Genomic DNA, 27,625 nt, shown 5'->3' with positions numbered 1-27,625 from the left:
AGTCTTCAGACAAATTTTAATGTAAATGACCAAACTTTATTGAAGGTTTTGTAGTTAGCAGGACTGTTAAGAAAGCAGAATATTTTACACCTCAAGTATAGTTAAGAGCTAATTCTCATGAGAATACAGTACAAATAAAAGCTAATATAAAAGGGCATCCTCCTTCCACCGTTCAAGATTTCATTATTTGTGAAATAAATGAAGTCAAGTTTAAAAATGTACTAAGCTTCAATGCTAGCAATCAGAAAGTTTCACTGTTCAGGTGGTTTTATTCCAGAGATTTTTGCAATGCAGCATAATTTCACAGCCATAATGAAAAGATTTACGGCAGCTTGATACAAGTAGGATTTCAAAGTTGTCAAGAGGCCTTAAAACTATTATCTGCAGTTTAAAATGAATGATGATGAACAAGTGAAAAAAAAAAAAAGAAAACAAAAAACCAAAAAAACCCCACTTCAAATGCATATGAAATGCAAAAGTAATGCCCTGCAGGCTACTGCAAAAGTGTTGACTTGTCCTCAAAGAGATCTGTCAGTCAGCACAGCCCCTGGATAAGCACTAAAATACATATGCTCCAGCAATGGGCACACCATTCCAGTTGCACAGAGAAAAATAAAGAGAGTAGGGAGTCTTCAATTGATCACAGGCAGTTTTGAGAAAGAAAAGCACGTCGCACTCAGTTTAAGATGTTTTAGTTGTTGGATACTATGCACAAACAAATGTTTTTACTATGAAAAAAAAATCCCAGTTGTGCCCTTTACATGTATTAAAGTGCATTGAGTCACCATTTTTAAAGCAGGCCAGAAAGTCCCTTTGAAATTGGTCCCTAAGCACTGCAGTAGCATTTGTAGTGGTAAAAGTAGTGTATTACAGAAAGCCTGTTTCACACCACCATTGTGAAGACAGTGAAATTCCGTAAATTGTTAGTGTAATATGTATTGAAGCTCAAAAAGGATGAGACAGTAGGAAGACAGAACAGCTCTGTTCTCGTGCTGTGGACAGAGATTACCTGTTGAAGCTATCCCACAGCCAGATACTTGTTTCCATGCACCTAAATATACTCTGCAGGCTTCCAGAGTATTTTTCTAGTTGAGATCGTTTGTACACAGGATTCCCTTAATGTCGATGTGCAGTATAGCATCGCTTTCATGGAGGACAGCTGTTTGTTAAAGCTAAAAACACCGATTTAAAAAGGCCCAGCACCTTGCAGCAAGTTTTCTAGTAAAAGGCCAATTTATTCTTCATCATCTTCTTCATAGTAACGATTCCTTTTGATCTGTTCTTCCACAGATAGATCTTCCACATCTTCACCCTCCCAGAAACCAACATCTTGGGATTTGCGGTTCTGGTTAGGAGATGATTCCTTAGCAGTCACGACATTGGCTAAGCTGGAATGCTTAGGAGAATTTGGTTCAAGGAATTCTTCATTGGGAATTTCCTGCTCTTCCATAGTGTGTTCTTCCTCATCTGTCTCTGCATTCACCTGGCCATTTTCTACGAAGTTATGCTCTACTGTTTTGATACCAGACAATTCCTGTTCTTCCTCTGCATTTTTCTCTTCCGCACTTTGGATGTTCCTATTCTCAACCTTCTTTTCCTTTTGCTTTTTGTCTACCATGACGTCTCTCTCCAGTTCCTCACTTCTTTTCAACATGTCTCTCTCTGCCTTAGAAGGAGAAGATGAATTCTCTGTTTTATGGCCTTTAACAGATACTGTTCTAAACGAGGCTGCTACTGTAAAGGGACGACTTCTTTCCTTCAGCGAGGAAGATCTTCTCAACTTTTTGAGATCCAGATCCACGTCCTCCAGCACATCTGGCTTGGAAATCTCTTCTTCTGGGGGCCATTTGGGTTTGAATACTTTGATGCCCTCATCTAAGGCACTTCCTTGAATACTTTGGTCAGATGGAGGCGGCCAGGCAATCCTGAGCTTTTTTGTTTCTGCTGGTCTCTCTTCTCTTTCAGGCAAAGCTGAAGCTTTTGCTTCCATACTTGCTGCCAGAACTCCTACTTTTGCAATTGGGGCATCCTCTACTCCTGAGCTTTGCGGACTTTCTGTCACATTTACACCATGGACAGTTTTCTCCAGGGGTTCTTCACATTCAGTTTTGCCTGCCCATAATTCCTTATGTTGTTTGTGTCCAAAGCCTTCATCATAATTGCCTTTAGATTTGAAGAGCTGATTGAAGTGAGGCTTGCAGTAAATATTCCCACGCAGAGATGCATATGTCCCAAGGCTGTTCAGGAAAATAGGAAGTCAAATGTTAGCATTCTGTGTTTCAGCCACTGAGATGGCTGTATATTTTAGTTATGTTACTGAAGAGATTCAATTTCAGTCTTCCAACATGTTTAGAAAATACAAGCTTACAGCTTTCACGAGTTTGTACGGTTCTCTTTTCAAACGCCAGGAGTTCTTTACAAAGGTGGACATTATATTTTTCCCCACATAAAATTACATTAAGAGTTTAAAAATAGACTGCATCAAGTGCAAAAGCCACTGGCAGAACTAGGTCTGCATTACCACTCCTGCACGCCTCTCCAATTTGCTGGGTTATGGTTGCCTTCAGCTCAGCTAAGCCTGAACAGCATCTTACTCAGCTGCTGAAAAGGAAAGCTACACTTCCTCAACAGCAGCCAAAAGCAGAGTGTTTACCTGAGTTTACTGTTGCAATAGGAACAGCGGAAACAGCTGATGTGAAACACCTGCTGGTTGGCAAAGAGCCTTTCCATCGGGTACACAGTCTTCTGACACCCAACACAGGTTTCCTTTGCTGGCAACTGAAATTTCTACGGGAAGAAGAGAAAGCTTGTTAACTGGAAAATGAATCAACTGCTAGGGGACTTGGCTTGGGTTCATGCACGGCTTCCAGAGTTCTCAGAAAAATTGCAGCGATTCACTTTCTGCAACTCAATGGTAATTATGGTAGAGTGGGTTCTGCTGGGCAATGAGTGAGGAAGAGGCTATAGCAGGCCCACAGGGTTGCTGTGGCTTGACAGTGGGCCAAGATTTTGCCCCAGTGAATTCCACAGCTGAAGCATCACAAGCTGAGCAATGGTTGAGAAGGAACAATGAAAATACTAGAACTCAGTTACAACTTTGACTGAGCCAGTTCCCAAAAAGCTGTCTAATCTATTTCTGCAACCTCAATTTTTCTTTATAGGAAAATGATGAAGAAATATTCAGGTAGACTACAGTCAGTATGAGACTTACCAAAATTAAAAAAAAATAGTGTAGAAAAAGAGCTGAAATAACCTCGAAATAAAAGGTAGAGGGTGGGAGGGGAAAGGGGTGGAACAGGCTGCTCAATGGTTTGAAATGATCCCCTTTTGCTAAATGCTCTCCTCTCAAAGAGGGGGAAATAGTCTCAGCACAGATGCAGGCAGCAGGAAGCACTTCTGACTTCATTTGTAAGCAATTCCAGTTCTATCGCAAAGAAACTATACTCAGGTTTCAAGACACGCAGCCCTCAAACTTGCTCAAGACTTAAAGTGAGCAGGGCTTTGAGGTTAAACAGCTAAAATTGTTTATGTGCTCAGTAAGAGAATTTCCTCTGAGAGCTTAGTGCAAGGGTAAACTTAAACGCTAAGGAGTCAAGTGTCACTGCTGTGCTGTATGGGAACGATTTCAGATTTTGTTTTCTGACAACATCAAGGAAGCAAGTACATTGTCCATGAGAAAGGTCACTTGATGCCATTCACTTCTTGGAATCTATTAAAGCTTGGCCAATAGGGGAGACACTTTAAAGGAAAAATTAAATAACCTACAGTTGAAAAATTGGCAGTCTCGGGCCGCACGTTGATTACAACTACTGTAGCAGCAGGGTAAAAGAGTGCCTAGGCTCCATACCATGGGTCTGCATACACATATTGATACTGTAGCTTTTCTTTGAGAAAGAATTACCTGCTACAAACTTACTAAAAAGCTTTAAGGAAAAATATGATGGCTAAAGAAAAAACAGGAAGGTCACAGGAAGACGTAATTACAGCAATTTATAACAGACTAGAAACAATGGTTAGGCAATGAAAGTTACAATACGTGAGGGACAGATTGCTGAAGACAGAGCCAGCTGAAGTCAGTTTGTCACAACCATAAAGTTTGCTGACAATTTAAGTCCAGTTTAATAGGTATTTCAATTTTGTTAAGGCATTGCTTGAAGTTATAGAAGATTAAAGTTCTAATTATGATGACAGCTTGACCAACAAAAGTTCAGAGTTCCTTTGGGAAAAAAAAAAATCCACAATTTCTAGGTGCTGCCAAAACTGCATACGAATTCTGAATTTTGAATCACTAAATTAAATCTAAAAAAAAAAAAAAATCAGAGTTTACTGATGCAAACAAAAATCTAATCATCCATGCTTGCCACAGGGAGCAAGGCAGCAACAATTTGCTTGCCCATCAAAAAGTAACTCTCCCTGAAAGCTTAGTCTTGCAAGATGACATTACGGTGCTGGCATGTGCTTCTGCAATGCACATCCCCATCTAAGAGGAGGAACTTACTTGTATAACAATGAGCCCTATGGCTGATGGAGAGGCGTTTTGGGATGTGAAGAGAAAGAAATTCCTTTCCAGGCATACTACAAATAGGAGCTACAGGAGGAAGGTGAGGCCCAGTAAATATAAAAGAACTTGAGAGAAAGCTGAGAGTTGAGCTCACATTAGGAGGGAAGCAGAAGGCAGGAGTAGAGGTTAGGAACCAAGAACAGGAAACAGAAGCTGGAAGAGACAAAAAGGAACCTTACATGAATAAATAGCATCTGGGTTTCTATCTCGGCAGTGCAGCATCTACAGCAGTAACAAGGTAGAGGACTACAATGGTTCTAATAATATAAAGAGACAGCACAGAGGACCAAGACACACAGGTTGTGTCCATCTTGTATGCTGTAACAGACTGAGATTACAAAAGCGTTACAGGCAGCTCTAATTTCGCATACTGGCATTTATACTCCAGAACACTAGGAAGCCACATCTCACTGGTCTTCGTGAGGTCAGTGCTGTTGCTCTCCAAGATGGGGAAAACAACAAAAGCACAGTTGTTTCCTCAGGAGTGAGCCAGGAAGTCTGTGGCAGCCCAGGGAACAGGCATCCTAACTCCAGACAGCACACGTGACAAGAAAGTACAGTGTGATCAAAATGTTCAGCACTGCCATTTGTGTGTCTAATAAGATTAGCAAATACATTCCTATCCGAGAAGTTCTCCATCTGCTTTATGCTTTATAGCTCCTGCTAAAGAAAATGTAACATTAAGGACTTGCTATTCAGAATGCCAAACTCGGTCTTTGTGGAGTCAGTCACCACAGCGCCCTTACTAGAAAGTTGCTACCACTTGCAGTTACCTTGGGAACAGCTGGAAGGGGAGGCAGAAAGCCAAGTCCCAGCCTACTAAAGGCTCTGAAGAGCAGTATCAGGACCTCAGTGCCAGTCTCTAGGAGCACTGACTTTAGAAGAGGCACAGACAAGTCCCAATACGATCCCCTGCTCAAACCCCTTTTCCCACACTGAAGAGAAACTGCCTCTGTCGTAGGGGCATGCTGTGTAACAGCAGCAGGGCAACTCCCAGCAAGCAACTCAAACTTTGAAGAAAAACTGACAGTTTTGAGATGCTTTTCCATTCTGAATTAAAGTTCCCTCACGAACACAGTCTGATAAGGGCAGATCAGGTATTGATACAGTTACTGCCAGACCCTTTGTGCATTAAGACCCATTGGTTGCATTAAGGCTTTTCAATATTAAATAGAGAAGTTAGTTGGTTTTAACCATCGCCAATGTTTGAGAATAAATAGCCGCTTTACCTTCACTGCTTTTGGCAGAGATGCGTCTGTCTGGCCAGCTGGTTTAGAACCAAAGTTTTGCTGCTTTGTGCTGACAGGTTTCTGAACTTCTGTCTTGCTCTCCAAGTTTTGTCCAACTAAGGGAGCACAGGAGGAAAAGAAGGTAATTACAATGACTTTAAAACCATAGAAAGCTTATGCTCATAAGACCTAAGAGCAATCCTACCAGCTAAGGGCCAACACATTTTTTCTTGAACATCTGCTATTAAACCTTTAGATCTAGATACTTAAACATGATCATTCTACTTTTCTTATTTACCAGGAAAGTTAAGTTGATATAGAAGGGAAACTAATATTCAAGGATCCAACACCTAACTTCCAGGAACTGTTCTTCATTTCTGCAAAGTGCTCACGTGTGGACTTGAATTTAGGTGTAAAGCTAAGGCAACATGAGAATGTGCTTACATACTTTACTGAACAGAAACGTGTCTATCTCTGGACAACACCAAAGACACTTGGTAATTGCTCTGCATTAATAAGTACTTCAGCCTATTGACTGATGTAGTAGTTGCCAGAGCTATAAGTTTAAGTCCAAATGGTGAGGAAACTACACTTAAATGTGTTCAATCAGAGCAAACAAGAGTTACAGATGTCTTAGAATTACAATTGCAAATGAATAGCTAAACCTGAAAGAAATTCTTATAAAGTTTGAGTTAGGCACAGGACAGATTTTTAGTAGAAGACAGGTTTTTATTGGGTCAAATTCATCATTTCACAGGACTAATCGTAAGCATCCTACACACAACTGGGCAGAGTTAGTGCTTTTCCTCAGCCACGTGCTTTACTCTTGTTGAGGCAGGAGAACGGGTGCTTACCATTGCCATCCTCTAGAAGATCAGAGTGGAAAGACAAGCTGTTCTCACCTACAGAAACCTGCAAGAGAATATTAGACCGTGAGCACCTTTGACCTTCTGAAGTCTGAATAATCACGGCCTGAGTAACACAACAGGCAGTTTGACACTGTAAGCACTTAAACAGGAAGACACTGGCCACACTGAGGCGCACATGAAGCTACTTTCTGTTTTGTAAGGCACAAGGCAGAGTCCAGCTGACCGCCAAGAATGTTAGACCTTGCTACAAGGTAGACATCCTCATAATTTTACAGCTCTTGCAACATTCAGATCATCTTCCATAGTGTTCACACACACAAACATCATATTTTTGTTTTCCCAAACACCTGCAGCTTGTACACCTTTACCTATTAGTTTTCAGAAATCCATGTTGATTTTGTTGATGTACCGCCCAGGATTTCTTACTTAGAAATCCCTTGACACCAAGCAGTACACATTTACTGGAAATCTCACAGCTCCCTCCAACATTTGACAAATCTATGACATTTAAACTTCAGCAAAGACAGTGCTTTTGGGAGAAAAAAAAAAACCCACACAAAAACAAACAGCTGAATTTTTAAAAAAGCTTTTGTAGAACTAGAAGTCTACTGTTCCCAGGTTGGGACAAACATGCCTGGACCTATCCTGTTCATCCTCCTTCAGAAACAGATTAATATTTAAAAAAAAAAAATTTTTAGAAGAGTTGAATATAAACCAGTTTCAGATAATAAACATGTTACAGATAAAGCTCTCGATGTAGATTTCTTTATTAAACTTAGGACTATTGCTATTAAATCAAATAGTTGTATAGCTACACTGAGAAACTGAAGTACCATAACAAGATTAACTGCAAATCATCACTAATTCACTTTAACGATTGGAAGGTCCATTGCAAGCAACTGAAGTTTGCAAATTAATGAGGTAATGAGGAAGCAAGTTACATATATTAACATACTCCGGTCTACTGAAAAAATAACTGTAACACTCGTATACTGGGAAGTGCATCAGCATGTGCTGTGGCTGTTAAACAGTCACACGTCTGGCTACTAAATCTTTCATGGATTCAGTGTGAAAAATGACAGAGAAGGTTAGCAAGTTTCTTTTGTTTCCTTTTTGCCAGAGGATTCCCATTTCTGACATTTACTACTAGTAGTTTTAATTAGGCTTATTTCCAAAGTTCATCATGTCATTTCAAACAGACAGTCCTGGCTCTCAAACAATGTCCTATTCAGGTTTTTTATTGCACCTGGACACTTCAACAAGTAACTTCACAATTACAGCTGCATACAAGAAATTTTATTCAAATCTTCCATTCAACAACAGGGAAGTATTCTGATTTAACAGGTGTTCTTTTAATTAACTCACCTTTTAGCAAAAAGCAGCCTCCACCAGTTCAACATGAAGCTGCTCAGCTGTCAGTGAGGAACAGCTGAAAGCAACAATTTGGCCCCTTGCCCAAGGAAGGCTGGAAAGCTCTAAAAGCTCTCCTGGCATTAGGCTGCCACGTGTTCAGAATGGCTGGAATACACAGTACCCCAATTATTATTCAGCTACTTTTATCCTGTCTGCTGCCCCCAGTTTAGTATACAAATGCTTGAGCGTGCTTTATTATCTCTAATTCACAGAGTAATTTAGTCTCAATTTACAGCTGAAGCTCAAAACCAGGAACAAACCCAAACTGGCATTCTCAGTTACCTTAAAATTTAGCCACTAAATGCAGAAGAAACAGTAACAAATTCCTTTTACTTGCATCACACAAAGCTTCTCGTGGGCTTTTTTTCTGGTCTGTTTCATTTTTGGTTTATTTAAAAAAAAAAAAAAAAAAGAAAAGAAAACCCAAACCACAAACAAAACAAATACCTAGCTGTGAATCATCTTTTTACAGTTAGGGAACATGACACAAAAAAGTTTAGGTAGCTTCATCAAAAATTAATGGCAAAGTAAAAAAAATCACCAGAACAAAAAACCCCCACAAAACCATCAGAGGTTTCAGCCCTAGTCAGCTACTGAAGCCATCAGAAAATACATAAGTATGATACTGAAGGATTCTGCCACACTACAGGCATGTAATTACTGAGAAGACAAGGGAACTCTCCAAGAAAACTTAAAATTTGTCTCTCATAGTCTCTACAACTGCTTAAAAGTCTTCCACAGAGGCTTGCTAGCTTATAATTCAGACAGTCTAAAAAAATAATTAAAAAAAAAAATCAGGAATTCTGCAGCATGTAAATAGTCTGCATCAGCTGCTCATATTCGATTTCTAGATGGCATGTGGAACAAGTATATCAGCTGTGCTTCTACAACTAGTTCCACTTAAAGTGAAGTCCTTGATCTTCACCAGCACAAGCATCTTACCTTCTCCCCATCCTGATAGGAAATGGAGTCCTCAAGACTTGGTGGCATATTCTCCTTCTGCTCAGATTTGTAATTCTTGAGTTCACTTTCACTGGCTTGAATCTCATTCTATAGAATAAAGCACTTGAAAGTTGACAGGTTCTTTTCCCCTAGGAAAGTACTTGCTTTCCATTTTTCTTAAAATCTTTTTTAAACTGTTTTCTGAGTACATACAGTGATAATTAAAAAGGAAGGGGCATAAAAATCTATACAAACTTGGTAAGTGATACATTCTAATGAAGAAAAAAGATAGGGCTGTAGAATTTTACTATACTCTATGGACGTAATGCCAGCATTTTTCTAAACAACCCCTTTTCTCTACTTCCAGATTCCTGTTTAAAGTCAACTCTCATTTCCCCTGCTGAATCCACATCTTCCTTTTCCAGAAATGTTAACTTTTCATTTGAAATTACAAGTATTTCAAGACAAGCACTATCTAAAGCACTGTGTAACTGAAAAATACAATTCAACATAAAATCCTACCTTTGCTTCAATACTAGTCAAAAACCTAATTCTGTTATTTACCAAGACTTTTGTTCTTGACAAAACGACTTAAGATTTTCACAAAAGAATCTTTCAGACTTAAACAAAATAAAATCCAGTGAAACCTCGTGTTTCTTTCATTGCCACAGGATACAAGATAATTGGAGAAAGACTCGTCCCTTTCACAAGGCGTCTTCTCTGTAACGTGAAAGAGAAACAGCCAAATGCCAGCACCAGCGTCTTACCGGATTTTGTAAAGAAGTCTGCACAAAACCAACCACGTCTAATAAGTATGTAACTGAATGTTAGAATTTTAATGTATCGATCTCTAAATATGCTGCCCATCAGCTATCCCTCCCCTTCCTGTATCACTTGAAATGCATAGAAATGATTGCTTCTCACCCTTACTCTAACCAACTGTAAAAGTGTCTATCAGTTTTAATCCAGGCCTAATTACACCACAATGCCCTCAAAATAGTTGTTCCCAAGAGAGATTATGGCTTTCCTTTGTAGCACAGATGTGACACATTTTAAGAGACGGGAAGTACAAATACCACACTACCATATCAAAAGAGCCCTAGTTGCTTTGTCAGCAGGGAAGGACAATATCCAAGAGTTATGGCTGCTATTGGAACACAGAAGTAATGCAAACATTGGACTCAGAAACCGTTGTTTGCTCTGTCTTATGTGCTGCCCTTGTCGATGTGCCAGGCCAAAATCGAACGAGATTCTGCCAAATGGGACATCCTAAGAGCATCAGGCTGGACTGACACTCAAACAGATAGCATTGGGGATTTACAAACAAGAGTCTCAAGGGACATCCATGGCAAATCTCATGCCATTAAGACATAATTTAGTGTATCAGCTACCGCTCTGAGCCACAAACTGGAAGAGGCAATCTAGCAAACTGAATCCAGGAAAGAAACAGGATGCAGAAATCGGCAATTAACAGTTAATCACATTTGTTGCACTGGCTGCAATTATTTTCCATTCATGCAGTGAAGATTACTCGACTTTCCTCCCAAGGGCTGGAGAATTAGACCCACACTGCATGTGAAATTCAGAAAGCATTTCAGCTGGGTAGAGACTTTTGCCTTTCTACAAAGATACCCAGGAAGCATGCGCTCTTCTGAAGCTTACAACCATCGTTTTTGGCTTTTATTACCAGTGCAAGTTTCCAAACTTAAGAAGGCCTATCCTCTTTAAATTTATTACTCTGGTTAATAAAAGTCATACTTAAGCAATAAAAGTTCCCATCATTAGGCAAAAGTATCAGACAGTTCCAGCAAATGTACTTAAGCACTTTTTAAACAAAAGCTAAGATTCTTGCAGTCTCTTCAGCTGCAATACTTTACCATGATTCATTAATTGCTCATTTCCTGATGAAATATCTGCAAAATTGGCACAAGTTCATTCACTGCAAGAGTCTAATTGGATTCAGATAATGGGTGAGAAGACTTGAAGGGAGGTAAAAAGCAAAAGGGAGGAAAACTGACTAGAGATCCCAAAGCTGCAGGCCAAGAGATCCAGGTTCTAGGCACTGTATGACACTGAAAGTCGCTCCATCTTACTGTGCCTCAGTTTCCCCCAGCTTATAGCTAATGTACAATACAGAATTGAGTTTGGTTTTGGTTGTTTGGTTTTGGTTGTTTGTTTGGTTTTTTAAAAAAAACACAACAACCACGCAGAGAGCTACAGACATGCAGAAAGAAAAAGAATGTCAGCTATGTTTCAGAAGGACCTCAGTCAGGGTGCCAGCATTAATTCCTTGGAAATCTTTCAAGATTATTCCAAGAAGATGCAAATACTTATTTCTTCCTGCAGCACGTAGAGGCAATGCTTCATTAGAAATGACTCCTCTGGGCACAAAGTTATTTTCAAAAGAAGATGGCATTATCTTCAAAAAGCCTGGCTTCCATAAGATCTCCTTTCCAGTCTCAGGTTGGGACAAAAATTCACTTCTACACAAGCCAAAGAACAGACTTACCGTGGTGGTGAGGCCTGTGGAACTGCCCTGCTTTGACACAGCTGCCTGATACTTTGCCAGCCTATCCTTTATTGACGTTTCTGTTAAGCGAGGCATCTCCAGGCTTTTCTTGGTCTCTGCCTTATCTGGGCTGAGTGCTGGACTAGTATCTACAAGATGCCCTGGAAAAAGAACTACATGAATAAAGGGTAACTTTCAGGAACACCAGTAGACCTGTCTACAGAAAGATTGACAAATCCCATCCCTTCACCACTCCCAAGACCACAGAAATTCCAGATCTGAAGAGCACAGAAATGCTTCAGTCAAAGGTTTATGCTCCAAGTTTCGTAATTAATCCAGCTATTTTCAGAAGTAGCGTATTCACCACATGCAGCATCCAGCCAGCAGTCTCAGAAGTAATGAGCGCCAACAGTTTTAACATTGAAGATTGTTCTGCTGTTATTGTCAAATGAAAGCAGCTGCTACAGTGGCTAAATGGAAATATACATCATTCCTGTAGTGGAATAGTTGTCAAAGTCTTTTGGGGAAAACATGGGAAGCGAGGAAGGAAGTCTCACCTGCCACTTCCACCTTCTCCATGAAAATAATTTATCGCATGACATGTTACAGATAAGGATCTCAAGACCAAACATGTTATGAAATAATTCAGTTTAGTCTCGCAGGATCATTTGAAGCATCCATTTTTATCTCAAGAGGAAAGAAACATTTGGGAGCTTAAGTCTTTGCATAGGTGCAAATCTCCTGACTCGCAGAACTATGCCCCATTACTTGCCATCCACCTTTCATTTTTGCTGTCAGATGTTAGCCAAACAGGTTTAAAAAGCCAGCTCCTGTGACTGCTCTGCTGTCTAACTTCCTTGTATAATGGTCAGGTCTTCAGTAATAGCTTACTTGTTCAATAAAGAATGAGAAAAAAAAACAACCTTTCATAAGGCTAGCTGTAGTTACTGTGTCTGGACAAGGTAGGAGGGATGAGAATTAAAGCAAGAAGGAAGAAGGCATACTGTCTTGGCTGTCTGTTCACTACTTTCTAAATTAGTTTGACTATTAGAAGTCATCCTAGGATTCTCCTCGGATCAAGACACAGGGAAAATATGGGTTCCATTCTTTAACTTGCTAGTTATCTCCCATGCCTTGGTTTCCCGTGCTTAAGAGTATAATGGTTTAAAATTCACAGCAACACTTAATTCATTAAATGCAATGCTTGCATGGACTTTACAGATGGAAGATGGCTGCACTTCCATCCAGTTCTGAAATGCAAAAATTATTTCCATTGTATTGTATAAAGTAGTTTTATTTTAGAAACTAACCCCCCCCCCCAAAAAAAAAAAAAAACCAACCCACAAAAACCAAAACAAAACACAAACCATAAGATTTACTGACCTGATGTACTGTGGCTCTTCTCTCCTTGGCCAACATCAAAGTCCTCCGAAGAGAGGCTGTTTTCAGAAATCCTCCTACCGACTGCTGTCTTCCTCTGGTCTCTAGGGACCTGTTAGAGACAAGACCCACCTATCAGCTGCCTGGACAAGCAACGATTGTTGCGTATAATCCTTTAAGATGCACAGGTGTCACTAGCAAATCTGCTTTACTGGAATAAACAAGTCTAGCAGGTGACATCTTATTTAACCAATATAAAGTTTGATCACAGAATACCTGACCCTCTGTCACCTGGAAAACACTTTCTTGATGAGGTCTGTAGATGCCCTTTGACTAGCTATCTTTGCTGAAAAGTCAGAGAACCACAAAGATCAGATTTTTAGGCATTTACCACCACAAATACAAAACTTCAGTCTAGATTTTTGTATTTCATACCATTTCTTTTGAAGCTAATGTTCAAGGTCATTTTATGAAGATTTAGAATCAGAAAAAGGATGAAAGGATTGAGCTATCAAAAATTTGCATTGATTTTCAGCAACAGAAAGAAGAATACTATTGTAATAAAAGTTATCTGAAGTTACTTGCTTTGATTTGGATAGCTCATGCATTTGGTACAAAATAATTCCCTAATTAGGTCTGATAAGGCTGAAGCTTAAGCAGGAGAGTGCTAGAGATAAATATTCTCAGATATCCAGGATAATCACTATCGGCAATGCAGTGCTGGACAGGGTGTTTTGTAGCACTACCACACAGATGCTCTGGCTGGCTCAGTCAGATTTGATACTCGTTTGTTGAAACCAACTCCCCAAAATCGAATGCTCGATAAAAGTAATTGTGAAAAGAAATTTCAGCAGCTTTGATAAATACTCATGAAGTGCAGATTTTAATTTGACTTCATCAAGATAGGATGTTTTCACAGCTGAAAGACAGCCTATAAAATACTAGAAGGTGATAGATCTTTGTTCCCTCCCTACAAAGAGTTAAATCACAGAGCCAGTTGGAAATTAAGATTGAGGCTAATGTAGGGAAGAAGGCAGGTTTGGCAAGATGCTCCAACCACACATTCCCCCCACCCCACCCCCCAACTTCCAACAAGTTTCTTATTTGCTGGTCACCAAACTGAAGGAAATTCCAAAGTTTTATTTTAACAGAACTGCACTGTAAGATAATCACTGTGAAAAATCAGGCTGCTTTGGCATACAAAACAGCAACTTTACCAGGAAAGGAAAATGCAGCTGGAAAACCTCTTTTTCCATTAGCATGGGAAATATTTTCTATTTCTGTGGTTTAAGACTTTGGTAACTTTTCTTACTGGAAAAGAGCTTAGCTATGACAAGTCTTTTCCTTCCATTGAGTGTGTTGATAGGTTCAGTTTGGGAGTGTCTGCACACTTGTAAGGACTTGCAGATTCCTCATTCTGTGCAAACTATCCTTAGATGATTCTTATTCAGCCTATGTCCGCTTTAATGTCACCTTGAGCCCACAAGTCTGAAGTTCTTACAACTCAGAAATTTATCGTTCAAAGGGTCTAGCTTTTGACTAGTACACAAAGATGATCATTGTAGGCAGAATACACTTGAAGACAAGATCCTTTGAGGATGCAGAAGAGAAAACATGTTTATTAGCCCACTTGAAACCCCTGACTTTTTATCGCTGCCCTAGGTTTGTTTTTTTTAATTTCTTTGGTGTGAGGGGGTAATAATATGGCACCACACACATTTTCTTGCACACAGCAGGAGTGACAAAGCTACAAATGAAAAAGCAAGTTTGCAGTATAGACACATGGGAAGTTTAACTGGCAGCAGAGTGCGTAAGGAAGTTGTCACTACTAAGGAACAAAGGTCTTAGTTCAAGTAATTTAGATCCAGCATCTGGGATTCCAACCTCCCTGAAAAAAACCATCAGCACTTTTCAGGAGAAAAAGACAGTTAGAAATCAAGATTGGAAACTTGTTCAGGTTGCCTCTTCTCATTCTCCTCTGTTTCAGAATCTCATTTAAATTTATTTTCACTGTAGTCTTTCTCCAGTAACATCATGCTGAACTGCCCTCATGTGGAGAAGACAAAGAATTCTCAATTATCGCTGAAATTAATAATTAAACCTCTAAATAAGAGTTGGCAAGGGGCCAGTGTGTTGTCAAACAATTATGACAAGTGTTCAGGTAACGACCACCAACAGGAATTCTGGATCAGGGTCCAGCACCTCATCTAGACACACATGCAACATCAAGGTTTTCTTCCAAGCAACCAAAAACCTTCATATTTTAACCAGCAGTAAAGGATTCAATATTCATCAGAAACAGACTCTTCTCCTTGACTTGGTAGGACCTTCCCAAAGGCTAGCGAGTTCTGACTTAAGAGCAAAGAGCTTTCCCCCTGTTGTACCACCTTGCTGTGGAATCCACTGCAGCAGGAAAAGTTCAATTATCAGAGGCAGCCATCTCATGACCAGCTAAAACAGACTGAGTTAATGAGTACTCCAACTGTCAGCTGAATCACCTCCACAGTCCTGCTGCTCCTCTCCTCCTGTCCTCTTTGCCACCTCACATCTACAGGTATTACAATTTCACTCGAAGAACTTTTCTGCAGATAAGTCATATAACACAATTAGCCTAGGTCTTGAGAGTAAAACTCCAAGACACGAAAACACGAAAGCTTTAGTTAGAGTTTAGAGATATCTCTGTACACCTCCTAGTACTAAATCCTACAAATATAAAGTCAATGTTGTGTAGATTTTATATCAACAGTTTTATATTGTGGGGAAAAAAAAGGCAGAGTAATAGGAAAAAAAAAGTTTAACAAAGGGAAGATGAGGGACTTTCTCCATTACAATCAATAGACTGACCAACCACAAGTAATTAGGGTGATTAGAGCTCGTGGAAGGTAACACCCCTCGTGTGCAGGAATCCCTGACTCCCAGCCTTATGCCCATGCCACTCAGTTCGCTTCACAGCCCTGGCTGGGCCACAATTCTCATGCCACAGCTTGGGCTACTTGCAAAATGAGATAAAATATTCCTCATGTCTGGAAAGCCTCTAGGTTCCACGACAAAAGAGGTGAGTGCAAAGACAAAAGAGGTACCACAAACAGAGTTAACAGCATTTTGCCTGGGGCACAAAGAGCTGTTGGGCAAAAGACCAAATAAAAGTTACACCTATTTAATTATATCCTGTGTCAAATGTGACCCTGCACATAAGGTTAGCTACACAAGACTAAGTTTTTGCCTTAAAGGAAAAATACAAACCAACTTGGAGACAACTTTTTAAGAAGTATTGCAGATCTGCTTGCTCTTTCTTTTCTTCTGATCTTCCTCCTCTATGCATTTGCTATCACTTACAGGAAGAATTCTTTGAAATTGATAAAAGACCTGATGTTCAGTCTTTGCTTAGTGCTGAGCCTGCCGCTAACGTAGTTAGAGCTTTTTTTTCCATGAAGATGCAATAAAAAAAGATCTGCTTTGTATCTAAATTGCAGAAGACAGAGCAAGATCTGAATGAATGAATGAATAAACTAGGAGGTTTTGCTTATAACCCTGAAAATGAGAATAGGTTTGTTTAGAGTGGGTGATTGAGTCAGGAAATCCAGGCTCTAATCTAGATTCTTGCCAGAGACTTGCCCAGCAACCAGGCAAGTTGTTTTATCTTCACTGCCATGAAGTTACAGCCATGTTGTTACTTACACAGATGTTTTGTCAGCAAAGCTCTGACAGCACTTATACCTTAAGACTGAAGTAAATACCAAGGAAAACTGCCATCTCTCAGATGAAGCCTTGCCTCCACTTAAACCAGGGGTTTATCAATGGACAGAGCTCAGGAAAAGCATAAATGGAAGAGGCAACTGCAGAGCTTGTGGTTAGCCAAACTTGCATCCTTGCTGTAGTTGCCTCCTACCTTAGTGAAAAAGATCTGTGTCCCCATAGCGCCTAACTATCCTTCATTGTATGTGACTGCATGACATCATCCTCCAGTCCTCAGATAAATTCCCAGAACCAGAAATCTTACAATAGTGCTTTCTAATGACAAAGACACCCCCTCCCCCCATACACTTAAACTTTAGAGGACTTCCTGCCTTTTCCCTTCTAAAATTAAAAAGTAACCAGACTAACTTGGAATAGGAACATAATTTGAACCTAACCTGAATAGTTTCACACCTACTGTATGGTATGTACTGTGTTCAATTGGTTTTCAACAATATTTGAATTACTAAGCTTGACAGAACTATCAGTTCCAGATTCAGTCAGCTCCGAAACAATTTATTCCCCAGGCTAAGATAAAGTTGCTTGAAGCCCATCTGCAAAACGGTACTTTCCTGTGGAATCCTGACTGATTAATCCTACAGCAAGAGTTCAGAGAAGTGCTATCGGGAGATCAGGCTACACAGCCCGCCCTTTCAATGGACGTGATAGTATGGGCAGCTCTTACATCATGACAAAGACTACAAAAATCTAAGTTGTGAAATTACTATATACAGACCCAAAACTCACTTTAACACAGAGGTGCTCCTCTGAAGCCCTTAACTGTTACATATTTAAACAACTTCTGTACAAAATTTGTTTGTTTTACTCAATACTGCAAGAAAACCACCCGCAGTAAAACAAAGCCAGAAGTATAGGAAACTATGAGAAAACTGGAAAATCCACCAGCATCAAGGCCTCAGGACTATGTTGCAAGTCACTAGCATATGCAACTCATTTTCTAGTTAAGCAATTCTCCCCGGGGACACACAGTCTGCAGTCCACATGCAGGATCAGATTTCATGAGCAGTTGTACGAAAATGCAAGCCCTGTGCATTTGCAAGTCAAAACTAGTGAAGGCAGGAGCTTGTCTGGCTATCTCTGCTTATTTTTCCCCGTGAGGATTTTTTTTCGATAAGAAACATTTGTTAAGATACAAAGATGAGAGAACAGCAAGGAAAAGATGGGAGTATTTCGTGGGGCTTATATATAGCTCTCTATATGTGCATATGTGTGACTCACAGACTGATACGTATATAAAAAAACCCTCTTAACTCTGGCAGTACTTCCATCCCAACTGCAACCGCCCGAGATTGTTGAGCTCACTTCAAACAGTTACTTTTTCTTTTATATATATATAAATATACACAGATATATTTTTACACAATTCATGTTTGCATAACTCATCTTAATCTAAAGACAAGATACAAACAATCCCAACTTGCTTTTAAAAAAAACTTAATAAATTCCATACTTATTTTTCTCTTAAGTTGTACCCCTTTCACAAGCAAATTCGGTTTACATCTCCAATGCGTGATCACAAATAGCCACAAATCTAAGCACTCTGCACATATTTGTATAGCTCCAGTAAGTTATTAACACCAGCTACATTATGGTTCAACTAAGACAATGAATACAATTATTTGCAGAGTCAATAGTTTGGAGCCACTCCCTCCAGGGACTTTTCCTGATGCCCAAGAGGCAGCAGAGTTTTAGTTTCTCTTAAGATTTGAAGGGACAGATTCTTACCTTGGTCTGAGTCGCTTCACCCTTTTCAAACATCATCTTGAGTTTGTTCAGCGGAACGCTGTATTTCTCGATCTTCCCCGAAGAGTCCCTGTTTTCGCTGGCTTCAGGCTTTTCCACTTCTCTGGACTCTCTCAGGCAGTTTTCCATTTTACCGCTCTCCAGTGAGTGGCTTTGAAACCTTCTGCTGTCACCACCAGGACACTGCAGCTGGCCAGAGGTGCTGGAAGGAGCCTGGGCGTCAGATGTAGCACCAGCCCCCGGGGTTTGCTCCGCGTCTGGGGAAGAAGCAGGGCTGCTCCCGACTCCGAGCCCGGGGCTGCCGACCTTGTGCCTAACCTCAGCACAGCTGCTCCGCAGCGTTTCCTTCCGAGACTCCGTTCCCAGCACTGGATTCTCCCACTTCTTCTTTAGTACACTCAGATTCCCCCTTTTAAAATGAGAGGGAAGATTTTCTGTGTTCTACAAAGAACAAGAAGTTAATTCCAGTTATATGCCTGATGAAGCATTAAAGCACTTCCTTTCTATGCAAAAGGAAGCTAAAGGCTCAGTACTGATCCCAGCCCTCTGCTTTTTCAGACAGCTGTGAACAGTTACAACTGTGCCACATGGAGAAAGCATCCAGGATAGGAAAGGAAGGAGGGGGGAGAAGAGAAAAGTCAGGAGCTAAAGCAGGAAGTGAGCAAACAGGATGGCCTTATAAGGAAAAAGGGAGTCAAGCTCTAATGAGTTAAATGACACACAAAAGGCTTGAATTCACACATGAAGGAAAGGGGACCAAAATCCACACAACAAGGGTCTCTAGTCCTAGAACAAGCAAACAATAGCAAAAGCAGCCACAGGAGAGATGGGTGGTGTGCCAAATGTTGCAGTGTCTCCCAGGTGGTTCAGAAGACAACAATTAGTAGGCCTTCCAAAAAGCTACAGATTAGCTTTCAGAAAACATTACTTTTTTGGAGTTATGTATTTCTACTATCAGTTAACAGTAGCGTTTTAGTTACCAGAGATCTGTCTTCAGTATTTTATACCATGCAGCGTAAGGCTCAAGCTAAGCACTGACAACAAATGTCTTTTTGCTCCCATTTATAAATACCAGATCATTTGCTGGAATTTTTCTTCTGTTTCACTCAACACATTGAAAGCTCTTGGCAGGAAATAGGCACACAAGTCACAAGCGCTGCCTTACCACTGTAATGTGTGGAGCAGTAGTATCCCTCATATTCAAGTGCTTTTCAGACTAGTTTCGCTTACAAGTAGTTACCTCTCCCCAGAGTAACAGACCAGACCATGTTTGATTCATTCAAATCTCATACCTGCCGCCATTGCATTTTTGCTGTCTCTCCCCTATGGAGACCGCTACGTATCAAACTCATTGCAAGTGGAACAGGGCTGCAAGGCTTACAGGAATTAAACAGGATTAGCAGCTATATTAGGATTTAAGTCTCTCACCCTATTACTCTTCTGGTCACATTTTGAACACTGCTTTGCAAATTAACTTGAATCCACCTAGGCTACAAAAAAGATCAGCTTGCTTGCTGACTGTGTTTAAAAGAAAGTACTAAAATTATGAGGCAAATGTTGTAATGCAACAGAAGTACTGAAAATTGCACAGCAGGTTTCTGCAGGAACACCCCTGGACATGCCGCCTATGGAGTCCCAGCAGACTTCATAAACACAAGTCATTCTGACTTGGGACTTGCCTGTTCCCTGATCACCCAAACAATGAAGAAAATTTAAGACTGGAGAGTAATTTTTAGAATGCTTATTTTACCACACCTATATCCCAAACAGAAAAAGAATGACTCCCCAAGCATTAAAGAGATCAAGGCAGCATGGTCTAACAAAGACTTACCTATATATCCTGAAAATATTGCTGGTCTTTTTAAATAAAAATTAAACTGAGGATCCACTCATACAAAGACCTGCAATCTTAGTGCCTGGTATTGCAGCCAGTGTCCCCTGACCCCAGAACAGTAAGTGCAATGTAGTTTACAGAAGGGAATGCGAGGCTGTGACAGAGCCAAAAAGGATGGCTCTCCCTCATCCGGGGGCATTCTGAACCCTGTAAGCCACTTCAGAGAAGATCCCCCTTCATGGACTGTACAGCTATCAAAGACACACATGTTAGATTTCAGAGAGGCTGGTAGCTTCTTTTAAGCAGACTTTTACATTCAGTTAAGAAAGGCAGAGGTACCACATAACTGCCTACAGCTAAGAACAAAGAGGCGGATATTCATGTGTTGTGGTTAACTCGTTTTGCCTTTTGCTTAGGAGCGAATTGGTGATTCAACATAAAGCTTTGGGCGAGGCACTTGGTTTTTCCTTTCATTCACACTGGGAAAGGGTAGGGGGAACAGTCAAAAGCAAACACTATGTCTAAGCCAAGTTTTCTGTAGGACACATGGCAGCAACTTTGATATTCCAAAAATCAACTGTCACAGAAACATAGCATGTAGGTGATCTGTTCTGATTGCAGGCTGTTACTTATTGCCTAGGACACAAATACTTACACTTCTTTTTTTCTCAGCAGTGGCTTCTTCAGCTGCTTTCTGATACCTTTGAGAGAGAGGAAAGAAAAGGGGGGGGGGGAACCACAAACAGTTTTTAACCAGAATACTGAATGCTCCTGAAGACAGCTGAGATTTTTTTTTTCCCCACCAAGGATTCTGTGCACTTCCCAGACCTATCAAATAAAACCAGAGGCTGGAAAAATAGCAGCAAATAGTACCAGAACAATGCAAAGTGATAGACAAATTTTAAGTAATTCAGTTTAAGATAATAGCATACATTAATATTTTTCATTACCTAAGCACTCTGATTCTCAAATAGAGACCGTTTACCTTGGAATAGCTGTATTGTTTCCGCCACCCAGCTGTCTGCTGTGCCCCCTTGCAGGAATAACTCAGCTATTTATACAGCAGCTGCTGAACCGTAACAAATTACAGCTTGGCATACGCAGAAAATCTACATAAGTGCCAGTTGATTTTACTATGCTAGGTTGTAAACGGCACCAATTCAGCAGTTGCTTCATGAGCAGCTGAACCATCCCAGCAGTGGAAACAGTAATCACAGCCCTCTGAAGATAAGCCACCCTGGATCATGAATCAAAGTCCTTTAAGAAGCTATAGAAAACTCCCAGCAATCTGCACACCACTCCACTGGGCATAAGTACATCCACAGCTAGGAGCACACAGACCGCGCTGATTGCTATACTGCGCAAGGTGATTGCACTTTGCTTTTGAAATGCACAAATTAGTCAGATGAGACAAATTTTGCCACTTGTCAATAGAGCTCTGCTTTTCAAAGGGGAGGAATGTCACCCAACGTCTGCTTGGACAAATGATGTTTCTGTCGTTCTGATCTGTGGAATTCTACTTTTCATACAACTGTGAATATGTTACAGGCAGTAACTGAGACACTAATATCACCACAGTAATCAGCTTCAGACTTTAAATAATTGCTGGTATCAAACCAGTAACTAATGTATATCACGGGCTCAGTTCCTTCTAAGAAAAAAATTATTACGTGCTGATACCTGCTCTATTACTCATTTTTTCTTTATAACAATTGATTTTTTTTTTCCTGCTGTGAATAGTGTGCTCCTGTCTAGATTTCTCCTCTTGTTACACTAGAGAGTAGACAAATTGCACCCTTACTTATTTCTGCTCTGCAAGCTGCATTTACCGTACAGACTGAAAGCTGCTAGAGGAGTGTAGCTGGCCCTCTTTAATCAATACAAACATATTAACCTATGTCTCTGTACTATAAAGGTTCAAAAATCTGAACGAGCCATGCTGAGAAAGTAAGTTTATGGAGGAAGAGAGATCAATAATGGAAGAAGCAACAAAGAACAAAGAGAGATATGGGGATGAAAGTGAAGTACCACGCTGGAACGCAAACAAGGATTGAAGAGTCCCAGACAGCACTCTCTCTGTAAGTTAGCCTACCACAGCACACTGTTTAAGTCTCTGCTGTTGCAATTTGCATGTCTCTGACCTGACAAAACTGATAGTCTAAACACTATATGGAATGAAAAAAATGTTTTCACAAAGAAATATTTAGGGAACAGCAATTTAGAAAAATTATGCTTCTCACCGTAAGTGTCAGTGCTGACAAAGCCAGTAAGTAGGACTGTGTTTTTCCAAGGAACTAACACTGCTTATGTAGAGGGACCCTACTTGATTAAGGAATAGCAGTTTGGATTACTTCCAGTAAGCCCTTTTCAAAGGATTATCAACATTTAGCAAGATGACCAGGTTTTGTAATCAAGCTTCAATGGGTGAATAAATTACCTTAACAAGAGCAGTCAAAGCAAGCAGCTTCTCCCTAGGACAGAGTACTTAAAGAGTAACTTAAACAGCTATGTTTGTGTGAAGTCCAGATTGCAATTATCCTTCCCCTATAGACTCCATAAAGTTTCTCCCACACTCGATTTAAATACTCCAAAACCTTGCTACGCCATTAATGCAATAGCCTAGGAGACTTGGTTGCCCAAATCCCATTGAAAATCCAAGCTGTAGTCTATATATTTCTTTAAGGAAATAAAAGCTTTCCCAGAAAACATGTACAGGCTACCATCACTCAGCTTTCTCAGTGTATCAAATATTACTTTACGATTAGACTGTAACCCGTCATCCATCTCTCAGAGAAAAGGTATGGGTAATATTCCTTTTCTACATAAGTTTTGCGAGACATCTGGAAGGGGACAACTGTGAAGAACATAGCTACTGTGAAATTCTCTGACGGAACTCTTCCTGGACGGTTCCATCTATCACCCGCAGCTGACAGAACTACCATTTCTAACTGGTCTCCAATTAACTGATAAAGCATTACTGCTACTTTTTATAGTACCAGGCAGGAAATGCCATGTTAGCAGAGAAACCTATGTAGTTTACGCTTACACAGTTAAAGACCACTTCTGATGAAGTCAAACCCTAATGGCAATAGCCGCCTACATCCCAATACTCTGCCCTCAAAAACAAATTGCAATTGGTAGTTTGACAGAAAATGTTCTACTTTATTTTCTGACAGCAGAAAAAAGATATTATAATTCTGATTGCTGAACAATATAATGTCAGCAAGTGGAAAAACTTTTGCCCAGCACATATTAAACCAGAAACTTAAAATGCCTACAGAGCTATATTATTTTTAAGCAGCAAAGCAACTGTCAGTGAAGCAGTCATTGTTCAAGGTGTCAGCTGTCAACCTACACACACAGCTTGTGTTCAGCAGCCTCACGGCACTTACTTGGAGAATCTCTCCACAAGAGCTGATGACTTATTCTTGTTGACTAGAGAAAGCTCTTTCGCAGTGATTTTCAAAGACTGTGAAGCCCATTGTCTTCTATTAAATGGGGAAGGCTCCATCTTATCACCACAAATACCTGCTCAAGAAGAAAGTACAGTGTCAGTCAATGTGAATTATGTGAGCAGAAAAGTAGTTTCACAAAGTAATTCGATATTAAGTCACCATTTGGGTGCTCCCAGCATGCTAGTGCCACTAAGTCCTGATCATTCAGGATCTTGTCCATCAACTGACTTTAAAAAAGGGCGTCAGATTAAAATTATAATTTCCTCTGCAGATGCCATTGAGACGGTGCCCTTGATAAAAACACTAGCCACAATGAAAGGGGTGAGAGATAAGCCGTAAGCCAGAGTAAGAAGCAAGCTGTGATTGAAGAGGGTGCTAACCTGAAGCTCTGTGTTTCCTATACACACACGGGCTCCAGGAAGCCCTAATATGCCCCCTCTTGTTCTGGTTTCTAAACCAAATGTGCTGGCATTTATGTAAGAAGGCTTGAGTTATGAAACCTAAGAGGATGTAATTCCTATGCAAACATTTTTCATTCACTCTTGTGGCGTTCATTCTTAACGCAGCAGCCGTTTCCTCTGTGAGCTGAAACCAGTCTTCTGTTCACAGAGGCAGCTGTAAACCTCATGTTGCAATAGCTATCGCTTACCTAAAGGAACAGCTTTAACTACCCTGTCCTGCTGTAAACGGGAAGAGATTTTCTACAGCTTTTCACCACAGAAGCCAACAAGACTATATCAGATTTTTTTTTTTACATACTTAGTTTTCTTTTGTGGAGGAGGAAAGGAGGGGAGATTAATTTAAAGAGTTCTCTGATAAGACAAAAATAAAGCTTGTAGGGCAACGCCTTTCCTTTTTTCCTCTTTTCTTTTATCCCTGGTCTCATGTCACACAATGCCTGTAGCAAGTGCACTAACTGATCCTACAATGCTAACATCAGGCAGGCTGATCTCTTTCTCCTATTTTCCCTCAATTTCTTTAACTGATTTGCACCATTAGGTCACAGAACTCTAGAAGCCCGAGTACAGGTCTGCTTGACCACTAGTTACACTGTAAATGGAAGCACCTTAAGGCAACTCGATATAAACAGCCAATCAAACGTAGGAAAGACCACGTTTCTGAAATCCTCATAGGCATATAATGCAGCTGCTTAAAAATGACAAAGACTCGGGACTCTGCCACGCCTCAGTCCGAAAGAATTCAGCTGCAGCAAGCAGAGTCCCACTGATTTTGTGAGTTGTGAGTCTCAGCAATTTCCAGTGCTGAAAGGGGAGCGCTGGCTCTGTGAAGTGCCCGGCTGGTGCTGGAACCAGAGGAACCTCTCTAGTGCTGCACCCTGCTGCTGCGTAGAGATAAAACAGGCAGCAGATGACACGTTGCTGTCTTGGTGGATATGGACAGGAGAAATGGGACTTTCTCTAACATTCCTTAATTCACCTGATGTAATGGAGAGAATGACACACCGTGCCAGTACGTGTTTTTTCAAGACAGTGATTTAGATGGTGCTTTCAGATCTACAGGTTGAACTATCGTGGCAAACAAGAAAAGTGACGCTATTTTTGTTGCGATGTTGAAACACACTGAAACTGCTTATCAATGTTACATTTCCAGTTGCAGCTTACTGCAGCTTCAGACTCCCAGCTCCCACTTAAGGCAGTCTCTGAAGTGCATCCACTGCCCCTTCCAACTGGCAAGAGAAACTCAGACTGCAGAGTTACTTTCTGAAATTCAGGCTTTCTTGAAAACATTTTGCATCTCCAAGTTACCCTCTTCTGTTAACCTGCAAACTTGTGTCCAGACCGGACTAAGAGAAGGATGCTCTCCCTTTGGCTGGCTTAAAATAGTTACCAGTCTTTGCCAACTGCACAAATTATCATCCACAAACAAAAAGGATCTAATTAGAATATGAGGAGCGCTCGATTTTCTCCCTCTTTAAAAAGCATATTGCCCATGCAAATAAACACGCATTTCTGTGCTTACAGGATGTAGTCCCTTGTGTCGATGCCCAGTAGCAAACATTTAGCATATAGATTTAATAAAGCCACAGAATACCTATGCAGAGATTACAGATATAATTTACGCTTGAAAAATATAAGTCCACGTTAAAAAAGAATTCTGAATCAGACATGTAATGCTACAGTTTAAACTTTGTTTTACGATTAATCTTGAGCCAAAAGGAGATCACCTGAAGCCCCACTTTGCAGTTTAAATTGCTTTTCACAATCCAGAGCCAGTTTTGCCCAGGAAACAGTAGCAGAGCATTCGTTAGAAGCCTTCCTTGGCAGAGATAACAGATTGCTCCTTGACACGCACCTTACACGGAAGGGCAGTCTCAGTGAAATACTGAGAAAACAAAATCTAGTTTAATTGTGCAGAAAATAAGCCCAGTTTTGATGCCCAAGCATTCCATTGCAGCTTGTAGCGATCACTGTTTGTAGATGCATTTTCTCCCATTGTGTTTTTGTTCAGTTCCCCTACCATTTTCTCCATGAAAGCCACAGGTACGTTAAGACAATCAGGCCTGTTTTGGCAAAAATCTCTTTATAAAGGCAGTAGCTACTGCCAGGATGTTCAAAGGGAAAGTTAAGAAGCATATCTGGAATCTCAGGTGCTAGAAAAGACACCAAACAGAACACTGAGATGCCCTGAAACTTGTGCTCCCACATTTTTAACGCCATTCCACATTCTTAGCGCTTTCCCATACGTTTATAGCTTCATCCTGTTCAAGCATCTCTCTACTTTTTTTGCTGCTCCTTCTGAATAATTTCTTCCAAGTCATTTCAGGAAATAGTCCTTTATTGTACGTGTTTAAGTTTAAACGAGATCGTGAGTATTCTGCATATTGCAATAGAGACAGGTTATGTTGAAGACGGCATGGAGTCCGGAGGAGGGGACAGGGAATCTGGAGTTGTGCAAGACGCTAAGGAAGGGAGGGACTATGCTTTAGCCGCTGTAATGCACCAAATCGACCTCCAATAACTTTAACTAAGAGTTTAACAGTAGAATAAAAGTCCATACATCTGGAAAGATCCTGACAGAAAACCTTTTTACTAACACCTGCCCCAAAGTGGAACTGGTTGACTTACGGATGGTTAAAGCGCCTGCAGACAGGGACAAGCTGCTGACACAACTCATTCCCTACGAGCAGCTCGGGCATCGGCGCAGGGCACGGCACCGCCGGCAGCAAAGGCAGCGGTGGGCGCGCACCCTCCCTCAGGGGCTCTGTGGCTGCACACACGCCCTCGGGAGCTGCGTGCCCCTAAAACACCTTTTCCCGACGACAACCCACACCGAGCTGCGAGCAGCGGCGGTGCGGCAGGACCAGGCTTCTCCTGCTGCCGCTGCCCTCGCGCTTCAGCGGGGCACCGCGCCCCCCGCCCCAACGGAGGCGCTGGGCTGAGCCGCAGAGCTCCCGAGGCCCCAGTGCACAATGCCGGCGGCGTGCCGCCGCCAGCCCAGCCCGTTCAGCCCCAGACCGTGCGAGCCCACAGAGCCCCGGTGCCCCCCGCGGGCGCTGCGGGCGGGGCCGGGCACCGGCGGGGCAGCCCGGAGGGGCGAGCTCGAGCCCGCCTCCGAGCCTGCCTCTGGGGCGGCTAACGGGCTCCGGGCACCGACACGACCCCGCACGGCTCGCACCCCACCACCGGGCTGCCGCGGCCCAGCGCCCGGCGGGAGCTCCCGGAGCGGGTCCCCCTCTGGACAGCCCCGCGGCGGCCCCGGCCGCCCGCTGGCGGGGCCCCCACCGCCCCGGCCCCGCTGCCAGGGCCGCTGGTGGGAGCGCGCCCCCCGTCGGCCCGGCGGTCCTGCCTCCCCCCCGCTCCACGCACCTGCGGCGACCGGGAGGCGGGTCCCGCGCGCACACCTGTCGCGGCTGAAGCGGCGACTGCACCTCCGCGCCGGCGGCGGCGCCGGGCAGCCGCGCCGGCCCCGCCCA

General features: G+C 41.6%; 1 protein-coding gene across 3 annotated transcripts; it reads right to left on the bottom strand.

Moving 5' to 3' along the window:
* Positions 1 to 20: 20 nt before the first annotated feature.
* Positions 21 to 27,625, bottom strand: LIMA1 (LIM domain and actin binding 1). Of its 3 annotated transcripts, none has more exons than XM_072847189.1 (11): positions 27,519 to 27,625; positions 23,629 to 23,764; positions 20,892 to 20,937; positions 18,385 to 18,843; positions 12,907 to 13,015; positions 11,524 to 11,696; positions 9,015 to 9,122; positions 6,645 to 6,702; positions 5,791 to 5,906; positions 2,654 to 2,787; positions 21 to 2,237 (listed from the first exon to the last, which is right to left on the bottom strand). In XM_072847189.1, the coding sequence occupies exons 2-11, from the start codon at positions 23,745 to 23,747 to the stop codon at positions 1,235 to 1,237; spliced, it is 2,325 nt and encodes a 774-aa protein (XP_072703290.1). In that variant the 5' UTR covers positions 23,748 to 23,764; positions 27,519 to 27,625; the 3' UTR covers positions 21 to 1,234. The 3 variants fall into 3 exon arrangements, with proteins under 3 accessions (XP_072703290.1, XP_072703291.1, XP_072703292.1); XM_072847190.1 differs by having other exon boundaries at positions 11,524 to 11,684; XM_072847191.1 differs by lacking the exon at positions 9,015 to 9,122.

The sequence above is a fragment of the Ciconia boyciana genome, chromosome 27 (assembly GCF_034638445.1).
Source record: "Ciconia boyciana chromosome 27, ASM3463844v1, whole genome shotgun sequence".
Lineage (NCBI taxonomy): Eukaryota > Metazoa > Chordata > Aves > Ciconiiformes > Ciconiidae > Ciconia > Ciconia boyciana.
The sequence above is the reverse complement of the archived record's forward strand: the minus strand, read 5'-3'. Positions and strand labels throughout refer to the sequence as shown.